At 39.6% G+C, this 17,038-nt stretch overlaps 1 protein-coding gene across 1 annotated transcript in view; it reads left to right on the top strand.

Annotated features, from left to right (window-relative positions):
* The window catches only part of TRABD2B (TraB domain containing 2B), a 434,033-nt gene extending 424,368 nt beyond the window's left edge, over nt 1-9,665 (top strand). The window contains exon 7 of the mRNA XM_089684441.1: nt 7,901-9,665. Coding sequence (XP_089540567.1) covers nt 7,901-8,108 — 208 coding nt within the window. The 3' untranslated portion in view covers nt 8,109-9,665. The remainder of the gene's footprint in view (nt 1-7,900) is intronic.
* Nucleotides 9,666-17,038: the final 7,373 nt, after the last annotated feature.

Below are 17,038 nucleotides of genomic sequence, written 5' to 3'. Positions count from 1 at the left end.
TGGTCAGCAGCCATCCATGACATGGTCAGCTGTCTGGGTAACAATCAGAAGGCCAGTTATGGGTTGATCCTCATTGTTAAAATCTCCTGGTAATTTTCCTGCTACAAATCCCTCTCCAACATTCATTGCTATCTACTCTTCCCCTCCTATGTCCAAGCAAAAGTGCCAGCTTTTCACTGATGTCCTCAGTGGTGCTTTGCACCTAGATAAGGGTGAATACACACTTCTGTCAGGTGGTGTTGGCCTGTCATATGCACTCATCAAAAGAGTCCAACTTTGCCCATCCTTTCCAGCTGCTCCATCGATCAAAGCTGTACTAAAGTTTCTATGCATGAAACAGGATCTCTGAATGGAGGAGGCAGAGCTATCAATCATTCACCCATCCTATATTCATAGATCCTGTTTCATGCATTGAAGCTGTAGTACAGCTTCTATGAATAGGCAAGCTGGGCAGACAGGGTGGGCATAGTCCTTAGTTGGGTTCTCTTGATGAAAGCCTTTGACAGCCCCTTTGCTTCCCAGAAGATTATGGCGGCAGGGATGGGGGCATGGACGGAGGAAGATTTCACTTAAAAAAGAGGCATCAACACAAGGAACATGCCCTACTGACTGTAGGTTATGTCACTTGTACTGACTTTTCTGTTTTTATTTTGGCTGCGCCTAGGCTTTAATTACGGACCATCTAGAATTACATATCCATCTAGAACTAGCCCTGTTCGCAAGGTGACAACGCTGGTGTGTGATTTCACCGCTGAGCAAACAGCATTGTCTTCCTGTTAAATAAGGTGGAAAAATAATGACTGCACTGGCGTGATCAACAGATAACAAAACTTTGTTATAGGGAGGACTAAAAAACAAACACTGTGTTAAACTAAACTATATCATATATGTCCATAGTTGCACTTTAACTGTTGTGGGTTCAATTCTTGCTGTTGCTCAGATTTAGATTGTTTCTGTCCTTGTTTGAACTAAGACCACATGACAATGAGAAAGTTTTAGCTTTAGAGTTTTCTACAAGATGATATAGAGTGAGAAAGCCGTACTTCTGATTTATTTATTTATTGTATTTTTTTATAATGCTGACAGATTCTGCAACACTTTACTAAGTGCATAGAACAGTCACATCAATCCTGGCCCATAAAGAGGTCAGAATGTAATGTCCATGACACCCATACACGCACATATTTGAACCAAGACATCCATGCAGCTAAACATCTACTTAGGTGTTAATGTACTGAAGTATCCACATGAGATACTTGAATTACAATATTTTCCTGCCGAAATCAATCCGATTTAACATGCAGGACTGGATAAATTATAACTGGTGAATGTGGGGATGGAACTAATCTTCTCAGCACTGACACCTTGATACATCAGGTCCTTTGCAACCTTGACAAGAAAGGCACCATTTTTGTCAGATAAAAAAAAAATGCTTTTAAGAGTGTATTCTGCAATTTCCATATGTTCCAATAAAATCAGAAATAAGATGTTTCCTATTACCACTGGCATGTCTTTGTTGCCGTTTTTTGCTTTTTATTTGACTCTATGAGTAATATATATCCTCTGACAGTTGTGTAGTTTGTGTAATCTCTTTGATGGGTACACATCTGCTACTTGTCGTGCTATTGAACACTTAGCTTTGTACCCAAATGTATACAATTGTATATATCTTGCTATGTGTTTGTTCTTCCGCAATGTACCGCCCAGCATGTTGCATGAGTTATGTATGAAGAACACTTGTCTCATATATAGATAGATATATATCCCAAACATTTCTTTGCATTGATATTTCCAACAGTCCTCCTTGTATAGAACAAAAACCTTTTACAGTTAAAATTGTATCTGGGGAAGATTGACTAAGATGCAGTGCTGTGATGGAAGGATTAATAGCCTTTATCTATGGGCCCCTTAAGAACCAGATGTTACAATGGTGAAATCAATGCTTACATGCAAGGGCTGGTAATCATTCAGTTGGATTCCTGTCTTCCCCTTCACCTTCAGTATCCACTCAGTGGCTCATACATGGCACAATAATCTGCAGGTTAAATCTGAAATGAGCATAGATAACATTTAGAGCATTTACCCAAAACATTGAAACATCCTTTCTGCACAGGTGTATGAGAATAAGATACAGAATTAGAACTCTGTCCAAATAACAATGTAATGACAGTATTTCAACTTATTAATTGGCTTTACATTTTGTCATTTGAAATCAATATTCTACTCTTTCTATGCCTAGACGATTGGACCGGAAGTGGGAGCGGGTACCTGTCAAATTCGGGTACCCGCCCCCCAAAGGTGCCAATCCTTTGTGGGGAGCGGGGGAGCAGTCTTCAAAGCGGAACTTCCCCTTTTTGGTGGAGCTCCGCTTTATATAGCATAATGAACATTTTCCTCCTGCAGCCATTGAATGTCGGAGGGAGAGGAGGAGAAGCCGACTTTCAGAGGTTGAGTAGGAAAATGGAGAGGATCAGTTCCTGTATATGCTGCCCATTATGTTCAAGTGTAAAACAGAATATGACAGGGAGGCTGTATGGGCCCCCTGAAGCATGTAGCAGGGTCGCCATCGCAACCTCTGACACTACACCAGTGGTTGGGGAGGTTTGGTAAAAACACGTCCAAAACCACAAATGTAAATGAGCTTTTACTGTCCTGAGCCCCTAATAAAGCTGCTTTCACATTTCTCTGCACCGTGCACTTGCAGCTTTCCTGAGGGTTAGCTGCACTTTGCTATAGACTTCTATTATAGCTTGCAGGTGTGGTACACTTTCTGAAAGCACACCAAACCCACAGGATATAATAGAAGTGCACTTTCCCAGTTTGAGGTAGAGGGACACATTGGAGGGTTCCGAGGGCCACATGTGGCCCACGGGCTGCAGGTTGAGCACCCTGCTCTTAGTTGTTGAAATAAATTAAAACCAACTTCAGAGTCTTTGTTGTGATCTCCGAGGATCTTAGAGAATGAATACCTCAACATGAAAAGCAGATAGAAAGGTCAGGTATGGCCTGTTTAAACTTTTTACTGCTTGTTAAGAATATGTCAATAGCTTATTGTCCATAGTCTGGCACAGGTGTGTAGGCAGGTGTAGTTTGGCCTCCTTGCACAGGTGGCGCTGACATCATCGCCATACAGGGGGAGTGGAGGACAGGAGGAACATTCGTCTTAGGCCTCCATTGTGGTAATCAGGTGAGTGGCTGTCTGATTGGACATTGCTACCTAGGGTGACCCCATTGCCATCTTATAAAAGCACTGACTCCCTACAGATGGAGCGCATTTTGCATGTGGGAAAGATAGGGACAAGAACCCCATAGCCAGGGAGAATTTCCCTAGCACAGGGAGAGGTTTCAGAGGAGTAGGAACAGAATAGTAACTGATCGTCAGTTCATCAGTCAATAGTTCATCAGTTGATCAATTCATCACTCCTTGTTGCAGCTCTGCCTGCAAGCTGTCTATAGGGACTCATGGACCTTCCAATCAGGTTATCCGGAAAAACTGACAGGTAGACCTGATTGGACCACCCATCTGAAAGAAGCCTTAGAAGTATGAAATCCTAACAATTTTTCTGAGTGCCAGGAGCCTGGCATTGGTAGTTTTCAAGACCAGGCTCCCATGTCTCTAGGACATAAAGTGTAAGACAATCCCCTCAATGGAACACAGACTGCAAAAAACCCTTATAGAAGATCTAACGATTCCTTAATCATCCTATGAGCCGAAAATAAGGTTTTGGTTTACAATACACTTTAACTCCTAGTATTAACTTAACTTATAAAACTTAACCCGTCACCCCCAATACTTAACTCCATAAAGCAAGCCCTTACCTACCATTTAAACCCCTCCCCAACCCTAACACTTAATATAACCCCTAAATGACCTCTGACACATAATCTTCTATCAACATGAAACCTCTAAAGCAAGACCTTAGCACTGAAGTCTCTCTTGACCTAACCCCTTCAGTGATCCTATAGTTAACCTAACCTATAAAGTAATGGCTAGAAATAATCCCTATTCTGCCAAATTCTCACCATGTCCTATGATGGGATCCTCTGCTCCAATAGCAAGCAGTCTAAAACCATGTAGTGCCAAGATCCCTGTGGCAGAAGACGCTGATCCAATATACACTAAAACTGCTCTTGAGCCCACAGGGTTGGATATAAACAGGAAAGATTCAGGCTCCCACTTTGGGTAGCAAGAAGCCGTATTGAGGGGGCTATGAATTCTGGGTCCATAACTGAACAGGTACATTTGCTATGCTACCAAGCTTTATCATATAACACTACATTTAAGGTCATTATGAAGAAAATGAATTGTGACTTTAGTATTTAGATAAAGTATTATAGAAAGTTCTCTGTGTCTTGCACCTGCTTTCCATTGTAGCAATGGATAGGGGGTCATTCCGTAAGAATAAACATTCTTTCTCACGCATCGCAGCCAAGAGACGGATAAGATAGACCCACAAGCCATGCTTACAATGCAGAACAGACTCGTCACTAGATAACAACATTATCAGCCTGTGAGCAAATAGCTCTGACAGCTAGGCCTGCAGCTCTGAGTGTGGCGCTTTGTTGGCTGTCACCAGCTATCCCAGAAATGGCACAGTATCAGGCCACAGAATGTGCCTGTCATAGAGGTGTGTAGAAAAAGAGACAGAAAAGGATGAGGAACGTCAGGTAGGAAGAAGAGTCTCTGTACAAGAGTATGACATAGGGTTAGATAGCAAAACATCTGAGGCTGATGAACTGAACTGGGGAGGCTGTGTCTAAAAAAGGAAAACAAAAGACAAAGAACTAGTAACGGCATTGCATGTAGGCACCCTCTAGATGATCTATTTCCCATTACTGGCCTACCATTCCTTGTTCTGCACTGTGCCCCTGTGTGGAGGGGACCATGTTGGTAGAGGCAAGGCTTTGCTTCTTCATGTAAGAGATGCCCCCCCGGTGACTGATGATCAAATTACTGACAGGTAATATTCAAGAAGCAGCAGGAGAAAGTACAGATCCACAAAATAAGTGAAGCAGAAGCAGGGAGATCTTTGTTATGCAGGTCCTCAGGTACAGCTTCCACTCCAGCAACCAGAAAAATAGTAATATCACAAAATCCTACTCCGTACCTCATGGGACTAGCAGTCACAGGCAGCAGTACCTCTCAGTCTGCAGATATACAGCTATGGGAATGTAGACACAGCTATTTTTCAAGAGGAATAAAGACAAAAGATAGACTTTGTATGGCACTGCTTAGGCACATTTAACAACAAACCTTCACTTCAGGTCCACTTTAAAGGGAGAATCCAGCTTATACCATCCTGTGTTTTCAAGCAGTGGTGCAAAATTATGATATTGAAATATATTTTTATACTGTATGCATGCAATGTATATAAGAAGATGAACTATACACTAGGTAAAAACAGGTTAGGTTCACACTCTGAAAAGCGATCCACAGTGGATGCAGCTAAGCAGCTACTATTAGATGTATACACTGTATATATGTTTAAAAAAGTGTGGAAACTTTTTGAAGAATATATATATATATATATATATATACTGTATATATACACATATGTGATATTGGGTAAGATGTACCATAATGAGTACCTGTAAACAAAGCAACAAATTGTGATTCCTTTCTATACCCACTGTATGTATGTATGTATGTATGTATGTGTATATGTATATATATATATATATATATATATATATATAATTCTCTAATTTTTTTGTTTAAAACAGAAAAGTCGGTTTGTGTATTATTTTGTGTTCATGCTAGTAGTGCTTATCCTTGGACTCCAAACACAAAGCATAATATTTGTATTATCACACTTTTTTCTGTATTAAGTAGCTGCATATTCTCCAATAATCTGCCATCAGTATTAGGGTTATTAGCTCAAGGATAACAGCTAGTCAGTTTGTACAGAAGAAATATTGCCTTTTTCAAAAAAAATCATACCAGTCGAGAGGATAAAAACATTATTTACATAAATATTATAGCTCACAGAACACTGAGTTGTCCCAATGGCTTTTTTTGTATTTTATGTAACTAGCATTGCCATCACCGCTATCTGCCAGGATCAGGTGTCAGATTCAGAAAGTGCTGTTATATCAGCGCTTTTGTCGAAAGACTAAAAATAATTTGGATAAATAAAATGGATTTGTTCTCCACAGCTTTCAAGGATTCCTCCTTTGGGTCATAAAGTGGCCAAAACTGTATTTTTTTAGTTTGGGACAGTGTAGGAAACAATTTTTTTTTTTTTTGCTGTCTGTGTTATTTTGGGAGTTTTCACTTCACTTCCTCTCCTGGAGGCACAACAAGAAACCCATACAAAATTAGGGGAATTTTCTTTTTAGGCAGCTGTTACCGAAACAGATTTCCCTTATGGAAAAGTTATCCTCACTTTGTTTTCTCTAAAATTTTACATTCCCCAACACTTTCTTTCTCGTGTAACAATGGTGTAATTCATCAAAAAAGCCAGCACCCCTGCAGGGCCTTCCAAATAAATCACATAGCTGAGCTGTTACTAAGGCCAGTATGGCCGAAACACATTAGAAGGTCTGTTATGTTGGATTTTAACCTGTTGTGTCAATAAATTGTGATATATTCAGAAGATCCTGCCATGGTGTCAACATTTTTGACCAACTATGTTATTGGATAGCCAACGGGAGCAATAGTCTGAGCAGTGACATCCCTAACCTGTGGAATTAGGTGAAGAGGTAGAGCACGGCTTATTTTGATATTGTTTTGACATTGTTAGTAACAACGGTCACCAGAGCAGACAGAGAGAGGGGATCCATCCAAGAGGAACATAGATACTGTGAATGACAAGAGTTTTAATCCTTCCATATTCAATCCAAAACAAAAAAAAAGATTTGGTTATTTATATGTATTAAGACCACGCCTGGAGCTACTGAAGCTAAGCAGAAGAAGGAATATGGTCAAGATCTGCATAGTAAATGAAATGTTCTAATTAGAAGCTTTGGAACAGGTCAGGAATGCTAAAAGAAGGTGGGCAGGGAAGTTGCTGTAGAGATGGCTTGGCCAATGAATCTTTACACAAGAGTGCAGTTTTCCCTTTTGACTGATATTTTGTTAATTTGATGGCGGCATTGACCACATGACAGAGTAAGTTGATGCATGCAACATTGGCATACCCTGTCTAGTTCAATCCCATTGATATTAACACCTATGTGATAGGATAACTTCTCTTTTGAAGCTAGACATTTACAGGTGGTGGCTTTTGGAGCTTCCTTGCTCAACATTAATAAAACAGTCATGAGGCAATGCATATCTCCCAACCTTCTAAGATGAGAAACATAGACACCTTTTAACACAAAGTATGTAGATAAAGGAGATGCCATATTTATGCCAACCATGAAGAATTAATACACCGAAAATAATTTTTTAAAGCCACAACTGCTTTTTTTTTACCACTAAATGTTCTTTTACTAAGAAGTTGGATGAAAGGTTTAGTGTAGATTTAGTATTTAATAATACATTTTATGTAGAGGCATACATGATACCAAAAAGAGGGACAAGTAATAAGGAAAGAGAGTCAGAATGGCCAGAGTGGCCAGTTATTGTACAACTGTTGATCTGATAGTGTAAGACAGCAATTTCCATGTTTAAAATGCTGGTAATCTTATTTGTGCAATTTATTTTTCCAGTAATTATTTGTCTTTCTGTAGTTTTCTTCTGAAATAAGCTGCTGTGACCTATTGCCACATTATAGGGGTAACATGGCTCCATGTGGGTGATGGTGAATGGATGGCAGATTTGAAGGTCAAGCCAATGCTTAGTCATACACAGATATATAATATATATAGCATTGCATTTATTTATTTTTATTTAGCTAAGTTTATATTGGTTCTCCAAATGTAATAGTGACAACTATCTTGTTCTGTTTTCTTTCAGTACAACCACAATGCCATCTAATACAAGGGATATAAACGGAGAGGAGACCGCAGATTCCTTGTGGCTTCAGGATGGACAGGATGACATGTATTTGGAGATATCAAGTGTGCAAAGCAATGCAGCCCCCAAATACATCTCTACACTTTCTGTTGCCTTATCTGCCACATTAACTTTATATATCATCACAGTTATGAGGACTTTATCGTGACACCACCTGCTCCAGATCCAGCCACCACCTTCCTCTTTAGATAATCCTACCTTTGACTTTGCCTGGATTATTTAGCAAATGGATGACAATGGAACTCAATTTTTACAGTTATTAAAAACTTTCATAGTATTGTGCATAAAAGAAGAGGAAACACAGTTGCTACTAACATCAAAGACTCATTAATACAAAGTAAACACGGCCACTTTGCATATTAACCAATATTCATGAGACTGCAGTTTATCCATCAGATGGAAACTAGTCACCAAGGTCTGCATGATAAAATTGGAGTGCCTCCCTGTTCTGTTTAATTTTACAGAAAGCTGTTGCTCAGGGGTGGAGTTTCTGTTTCCTGTTACAGCAAGTGGTTGCTCATGGGTGGAGTTAAGCCACATGGGCCTAAAATCAGGCGCCTAGACAACCTTTGTCTTTCCAATAACCATTTACATCTCCAGCAATTAATCCAGCTTCCGTGTCTTTCAGTTCGAAACATTGGGACAGATTCCTAAATGTTGTGTGCATCTGTAACTGTGTTGGGACATCTGGAGCTGTTTGAAGGCTGACAAGAGACTTTTATGTTGCTGCAGATATCACTGTCATGTACTAACCAAATTGTAGATAAATTGTGACTGGGATAACCCTGTTACTATGGCACTCTCATGAGTAATTATTTAGACAAGGAAGGCTGTCACAGATTGATTTTGGCCCCACACTGCATTTAAAGCGTATGTCTGGGCAAAAAAAAAATGTATGCAGTACTATATGCACATTTCCCATGTTTTGTCTCAGCAAGTACACAAAAATACCTTTTGATCCAAACTTCTTGTAGTGAGCTGACAACACAGTGCTTGTGCTGCCTTTAACTGTTGTTGGCTCACCTAATTTTCTTCTGGACTACAGAACATGTCACTCTCTCTTCATCTCCGTAATACAAGGATGAGGATCTGTAATTCATAAGGGGAGAACTGGGCAGAGCTGATGACACTGCTTGGGATTTCAGTACAGCAAATGTACTGTGTTGTTAGCTCAAACTGGAGCTTGGGAGCTCATTGGTTTTCTGACAGATTAATGGGTATTTTCCTGTTTTTGCAGTATTCTTAAGACACAACATTGGAAATGTGCTTGTATTTCAGACATGTACTGAATATATAAATATATATATAATTTGTTTTTCCAGGCATACACTTTAGGACGCTTTAGGAATTAATGGCTGATTAGAGCATGAATATTGGAGATAGCAAATAAGTGTAAATATCTATACTTCCCAGAAAATCCGATAGAGAGCAAATGTTATAGTTTGCTGTTTGGAAGAAGAATTGTTGCTTTTGAAGAAAAAACAAAATTACATTCAGTGAAATTACATTCAGTGATTTAAAAAAATGAAATATGTAAATTTCATTGTCAGTATTTTTTAAGGAAATAGATGTTTTATATTTATTCTGATTTAGGCATTGGATATCAAATGCTCTAGTAATCTCTCTCCAAGTGTTCTTCCATGTTGGACCCTCACACTTTAACAAAATGTCCATTATATTAAAAGCTGGCCATGCACTAGTAGAATTTTGGAATGTTTGTTTGATTTTATGATAGTTATTAGGATCAATGTGATGATCATTTTTGACCATAATGATGAGAAAAATCAAAGACGGAGGATGAAAAAATTGTTTCCAACTCACAAAATTCTAATTGTAAATGTGTTTGATTATTCAGGAATAATAATAATTATTGTAAGGCACGTGGTTTATGAAATCAAGCATCAAAACATTGGCTCGGCAATTTTCAGAGATTTTTTGTGATTTTCATTCGAAATTTGTTAAATCCATAACAGTGCTGTTAAAAGCTCTGACTTTTTTTTCTGAATTTCCATGCGAAGATTCAAACAAAATTTTATTTGTGTATGACCAGCTTTACTCCATTGATTTGGTAAAGAGTCTGCACAATTGGAGCCGAGTGAACAGTATAACTAGTGTCGTGATTTCAATTCTCGTGGAAGCGTCCCTGATTTTGTAAGTGATAAAGTAGAATTTTAAAAAATTAAATATTGTTTTTTAACTGTACCAACTTTTTAGTGGACCTAAAGTTGAGAGGTTGTAAACAGACACAAGTGAGTTTACACCTGCCTGTCCATAGGGATACATAGACCTTCCAATCAGGTCCACCTGAAAAACTGACAGGTGGACCTGATCAGAACAACCGTGTGAAAGGGACCCTAGAGAAATGTACCCAAAAGTCTATGGTTGTTACATTTAAAAAATATATATATTTTAAGGCTTTCTTTTTTACCCAGTTCTCAGGTAAAAAAAGCAGATGTTTCACACCCCAGAAACGTTTTTTAGAGGCACAAACTGCTCTACTTCCTTTGATGATCAATGTGTACCTCGCCCTCTGGAAGACAACTGAAAAAATGAGCATTGATGGACTCCTTTGATTGATTTACTAAAACTGGAGAGTGCAAAATCTGATGCAGCTCTGCATAGAACCAATCAGCTTCCATTTTTGTGTTAAAGCTTAACTGAACAAGCTGAAGTTAGTAGGTTTGCACTCTCTCAGTTTTAGTAAATCAACCCCCTAATCTCATAAAATAAAACATTACTTTCTTAGGGTGGGCCATAAATAGGACAATTCTGCCCTTGATTCAGTGCCCTGATATGATACAGGATTGAGTATGAGCCTTGTGGGGCTATACTAGGGGTGAAAGTGAGTGCTTCCAAATGCTGTTTCTGTACAACTGGACCAATTCATGCAAATTTTCAATGAGCAGTGAACATTTCACTCAATGAGCTGTCAGTTCTAATCACATCACAGTACTAGTGATGCTATCTCCCTCCATTAAGTCTACCTACCTGCTGGCCTTGATTGAAGAGACATTTGATGATAAGCATGGCCTGATATTTGGGACCCTTTGCACCACTTAGGGGATGGAGAGGTTACTACACACTGTTCCTTAACTTCTAGACAAGGGAGGGCAGAGGTCACCTGCAGTCTCTTTTATGAATAATGATGCAAATGTGAGAAGATTTGACCACAGGCCCAAAATGGCAGAATGGCATCCTTGGGCCAGTGTACACAGTGAAATAAGCTGCAGGCTAAATATTTATATATGTTACAGTGATGCTGATTATGCTGATCAAGTCCTTATTTGCTTAAGGTATGACCACACACATGCATTGTGGGGTCAGGGTACCATTTTAGTCTTGATAGACAAGTTAAGTCTATATAAACAACACATGTCCAGCTACCAGGTAAGAATCCCTCTAAAGTTGGGGGGCCCTCCTTGAGTCAGGTATCATGGAACTGCACACCATCTTCATTTTAGAATGACTCGACAGAGTAACGTCAGTGCATCACTGGACACTTTGTGTTGAGAGAGAATGGGAGGGATCATTGCACAAGACTCAGAAATGTTAACCAAGTGGTACCAATTGGTGGCCATAGATGATATCATCCATATGTGAGAAGCTACCATTGTGCAATTCATCATACTGCTGATATCTGCAGCTGGACAGTCTGCAATAGCTAGGACAAGTTGGCAAGTGTGGAACAGTTTTCAGTACAAACATCCAACCATCTGTAGAAAACTTGAAGAAAACAAAGAATCTCTTATAGACGACTGGATATTTGATATCAGTTGACTTCAGCTTTGATGAGTTTACTCATTTAGTGGGTACCCATACAATGGAAGAAATAAGAAATGCTATAAGTAGAGAGGACATAACATTTTTTTAAGAGGCTTTGCAGCCTAAGGGCCAGGCCCCATTGGAGTGGCATCTTAGCAGCAAAAGCATCTATAAGAGATCACCTACCTCCTCTTATGGCGTTGCTCCCTCACTAATCGGAACAGTAAGATGTCGCTGTGTTAATGAGCAAGGGTCTGCCACAAAGGAACAATGCCCATTAGGAAAGGTGTCAGTTGCAGCTCAATGCTGCTAACGAGGTACAGTATGGCTAGAATTTAACGTGGTCTTAATGCCATCCCATGGCTTGAGTACAACACTAGCTCCACTTGCAAAGAATATTATCTCAATACAGTGCCTTACATAAATGTATTCTTTCTTTTTCTTTAAAAAAAAAATGAAAATGTTTTTTCTAACCTTTTACCTAACTCTGTAAAAAAAAAAAAAAACGAGTGCAGGAGGGATTACTACAGTCAGGTCCATAAATATTGGGACATGGACACAATTCTAACATTTTTGGCTCTATACACCACCACAATGGATTTGAAATGAAATGAACAAGATGTGCTTTAACTGCAGACTGTCAGCTTTAATTTGAGGGTATTTACATCCAAATCAGGTGAACAGTGTAGGAATTACAACAGTTTGCATATGTGCCTCCCACTTGTTAAGGGACCAAAAGTAATGGGACATTTGGCTTCTCAGCTGTTCCATGGCCAGGTGTGTGTTTTTCCCTCATTATCCCAATTACAATGAGCAGATAAAAGGTCCAGAGTTCATTTCAAGTGTGCTATTTGCATTTGGAATCTGTTGCTGTCAACTCCCAAGATGAGATCCAAAGAGCTGTCACTATCAGTGAAGCAAGCCATCTGAAAAAACAAAACAAACCCATCAGAGAGATAGCAACAACATTAGGCGTGGCCAAAACAACTGTTTGGAACATTCTTAAAAAGAAGGAACGCACCGGTGAGCTCAGCAACACCAAACGACCCGGAAGACCACGGAAAACAACTGTGGTGGACGACCGAAGAATTCTTTCCCTGGTGAAGAAAACACCCTTCACAACAGTTGGCCAGATCAAGAACACTCTCCAGGAGGTAGGTGTATGTAAAAGTCAACAATCAAGAGAAGACTTCACCAGAATGAATACAGAGGGTTCACCACAAGATTTAAACCATTGGTGAGCCTCAAAAACAGGAAGGCCAGATTAGAGTTTGCCAAACGACATCTAAAAAAGCCTTCACAGTTCTGGAACAACATCCTATGGACAGATGAGACCAAGATCAACTTGTACCAGAGTGATGGGAAGAGAAGAGTATGGAGAAGGAAAGGAACTGCTCATGATCCTAAGCATACCACCTCATCAGTGAAGCATGGTGGTGGTAGTGTCATGGCGTGGGCATGTATGGCTGCCAATGGAACTGGTTCTCTTGTATTTATTGATGATGTGACTGCTGACAAAAGCAGCCGGATGAATTCTGAAGTGTTTCAGGCAATATTATCTGCTCATATTCAGCCAAATGCTTCAGAACTCATTGGACGCCGCTTCACAGTGCAGATGGACAATGACCCAAAGCATACTGCAAAAGCAACCAAAGAGTTTTTTAAGGGAAAGAAGTGGAATGTTATGCAATGGCCAAGTCAATCACCTGACCTGAATCCGATTGAGCATGCATTTCACTTGCTGAAGACAAAACTGAAGGGAAAATGCCCCAAGAACAAGCAGGAACTGAAGACAGTTGCAGTAGAGGCCTGGCAGAGCATCACCAGGGATGAAACCCAGCGTCTGGTGATGTCTATGCATTCCAGACTTCAGGCTGTAATTGACTACAAAGGATTTGCAACCAAGTATTAAAAAGTGAAAGTTTGATTTATGATTATTATTCTGTCCCATTACTTTTGGTCCCTTAACAAGTGGGATGCACATATGCAAACTGTTGTAACTCCTACACCGTTCACCTGATTTGGATGTAAATACCCTCAAATTAAAGCTGACATTCTGCAGTTAAAGCGCATCTTGTTTGTTTCATTTTAAATCCATTGTGGTGGTGTATAGAGCCAAAAATGTTAGAATTGTGTCGATGTCCCAATATTTATGGACCTGACTGTATGTATAGTTCCAATGTATATTTTTTTTTTATCACAATTACATTGATTGTCAGGCCTTTATCAGTGCTGGAAGGGTACGTTTTTTTCACACTGCAATCTCCTATATATTATCTTAACATCTTCTTTTTCTAGAAGGATCATTATTTTCCCATAGTGCTATGGGGCTATGTACATTACCTTGTGTTCATACAGAAAATGTATTTATTCTTGTTTTTTTGTGTACAATAACATTCTATAGTAGTGCCTTAAATACCTAAATTAAAATTTTATATGACTTTATTGCACACGTTTATCAAACGTAAACACATCCAAAATTAAGGTTGTTTTATACAAAGATATCTATGTGTATAAATAAACAAATTATTGTCTGAGTGAACTGTTTCTTTAGTGTGATTTTTGTCTAATTAACTTTAAAATTATGTTTTTAATATTTAAAATGTAATTCCTAGGAATCTCTTTCTTCTGGGCCTGTGTGTTATGCTTACCATGTTCCATAAAGTCTTTCAACGCTGTTTAAAAAATATATAACAAATGAATGTGAACCCTAACTCAAATAGTAACAATTTTTATAGGGAAGGTCAAGAAATATTAACGTAAACGTAAACCCTTTAATTCCACTTTCTTGCTGTTAGGAGTGCACGGCTAATGGTGATAACCAAGAGAAAGCCAGCACTCAACCCATAGACCTCAAAATTTTAATGAGGTAATTTTGTGATGATAATACAAAAATATGTGTAGCACTACCCTCATGATGGCCGCTGAGTTTTTGGATCCCCTAAGCTCTCCACAGCCAGGCAACACGTATTGTACACACTTGAATCCACAGTCAGTAAACAGCCCATGAACATGGTTTTTGTTGTTTTATTAGGAGTTAACAACTTGGATGGGGTCTAGGGATATATGGAATGCCCAATGTAACTGAAACAACTTGAAGGACAACTTTTAGACACAAAAAAGGTAAAAACTACAGCAAAAAGCACAGAAACAACAGATCCTAAGCTATGTACTCTTTCATCAGTGGCTCTTATCTTCTGAACAACTGACAGTCTTTGCAAGGAGCACTTGGTCCCTGTAAATTAACCTCCTCAGGCCCCAGATGAAATCTCATCCACTGACTGTCTTGAGAATATCCCAGGGCAAGGGATCCCGTAACTCACAAACAATGTAGTCCTAAGAAGACCTAGTTGGGTATTGCACCTGACCGCCCTCTCCCTTCTTTAACCCAGGGAGTGTAGAAGTACTCATGCTGTCCTGATCTGGTAGCTTAAAAGGTTGAAGCTGCTTTCAGGCCTTACGCTGGGCTTACTTCTTCCCCTGCTGACAGGCTGTCCTTTCCTGTAGACTGTGAAACAGTGGAGGTCCCTCTTTCCAGCTCCCAGCCTGTAGGTAGACCCCCCTCTCAGGTTCCACAGCAGCAGCACCTCCTCACTCTATCTTCCACTTGCCTACCCTGCTGATCAGGCTCTCTCATTTTTAAGTGCTGACCTAGCCACCATGCCAGGCCTCATGCCTGGGGATTGGCCAGACTCCCCTAAGAATGCAGATCAACCCCTTCTCATCCTCACCCACTGCTTCTAGAAACTTGTCCAAGTTTCTAGAGCAGGGGGAGGCATCAGAGAACCGACCTGTAGAGCCCTCCAGCCGTAACCTGAACTTGCCTTGCTGACTCACTCCCAGGCTGACTCATAACCAGGTTTCCAGCAAGCATCTAACTATGCACACAAAAAAATTTTACACTTGAGGGTGTTACATGTGCACAGCTAGACAGAATACACCTGCAATTACTTTGTTAAAATTTTGATGTCTATGGGTTTAGTGCTGACTTTTTCCTTTTTTTTAGGTTTTTATTGTTGTCTGTGTCCCACTGGAGAGGGCCACCCTCTCTATTCATTCTGGTGACCATTGTCCAAGGTATCGAAAGTGATAAGAAAACCAACATTTTTGAGTTTCCATAAGAACTGAGGTGGAGAGAAATCTTCAAATAAGTTCTGGTAACAGCTGCCTAAGAGGGGATTTCCCCTCGCTTTATAGAGAGATACTCTTAATCTGGCCTGGCCATACACTAGTAGAATTTTGTTAGAAAATGTTAATCTTAGGAACGTTTATTTAATTTTCTATTCGTTATGGTGGTCAAATTGATGTTTGTTTTCTACTGCAGTGATGGTAAATTCTTGTTTAGGAAAGTCCATTCACTCCAAAATGTTATTTTCGAACAAAATTTGCCAAGTCATCCAATATACCAGTAAGAACATTTGTTCAAAAATCTACTACTGTATTTTTTTAAAAAGGTTTTTAGTTGTCATTCACACAACAATAACATTTATATTTTGAAAGGACCAAGAGGCTGGTACACCGTTCTCTAGCTGGAGATCTCTGAAACAAAAATGTTCTCTTTATACAGTTGATGTGCTTATTTAATATGCACTCACTGGTGGCCCCTTCCACTTATAGTGGAATACAATACGGGGTTGAAGAAAGGGTGGGAATTGGGTGACCAGGACATAGGAAAATCCCCCACTACCTTTGAAGCCAGGACTAGAATATTCCAGGACCGTGGCAACAGTTCCAGTCCTTTGGATCTAGGTATTGCTTGACTATATACTGAATTCAGTAAGGCCTCATTGGAGGATGCCAACGCTGCCTCTGTTGCTGTCGCCATTTTCTTCAGGAGCGAAATATCCACCAATCTATAATTACTAGTTGCGCTGCCAAATAGTACATAAGCAAGTCTGGAGGAGCCAAGTCACCCCCTGTGGTGGGCAGTTGCAGAGTCTTTAACAAGATACTTGGGGTGAAGACCCCCACAAGAACGAAGTAAGTATCGAGTCTATTAACTGAAATGTCACATAAACTGGAACATTAGCCAGGATATATAAAAATTTAGGTAAAGTATGGACAATTTTATTTTCTGATGAGTATTTTGGACTGAAAATGAAGGAATGTCTCTCCAGGGGAACACAGTTTGCAAAAAATTTGAAAAATAACAGGGGTCTAAAGTACACTCCATCCAAAGTGAGAAGGGGCCGGTAAATGTGCCCAAAACTCTGCATAGTTTCTTAATATAATATGGTCAAGACTAAAAAAAATTACATTCTTGAAAGACTTTTTCTGTAATATCAGGTAAACAGCCTCGTTTACACCATGCTAAGA

This window comes from Staurois parvus, unplaced genomic scaffold, assembly GCF_062004578.1.
Source record: "Staurois parvus isolate SC_StPar_1 unplaced genomic scaffold, SC_StPar_1.0 ptg000347l, whole genome shotgun sequence".
In the NCBI taxonomy this organism is placed as follows: domain Eukaryota; kingdom Metazoa; phylum Chordata; class Amphibia; order Anura; family Ranidae; genus Staurois; species Staurois parvus.
Note: the sequence above shows the minus strand (reverse complement) of the source record. Positions and strands in the feature narration are given on the sequence as shown.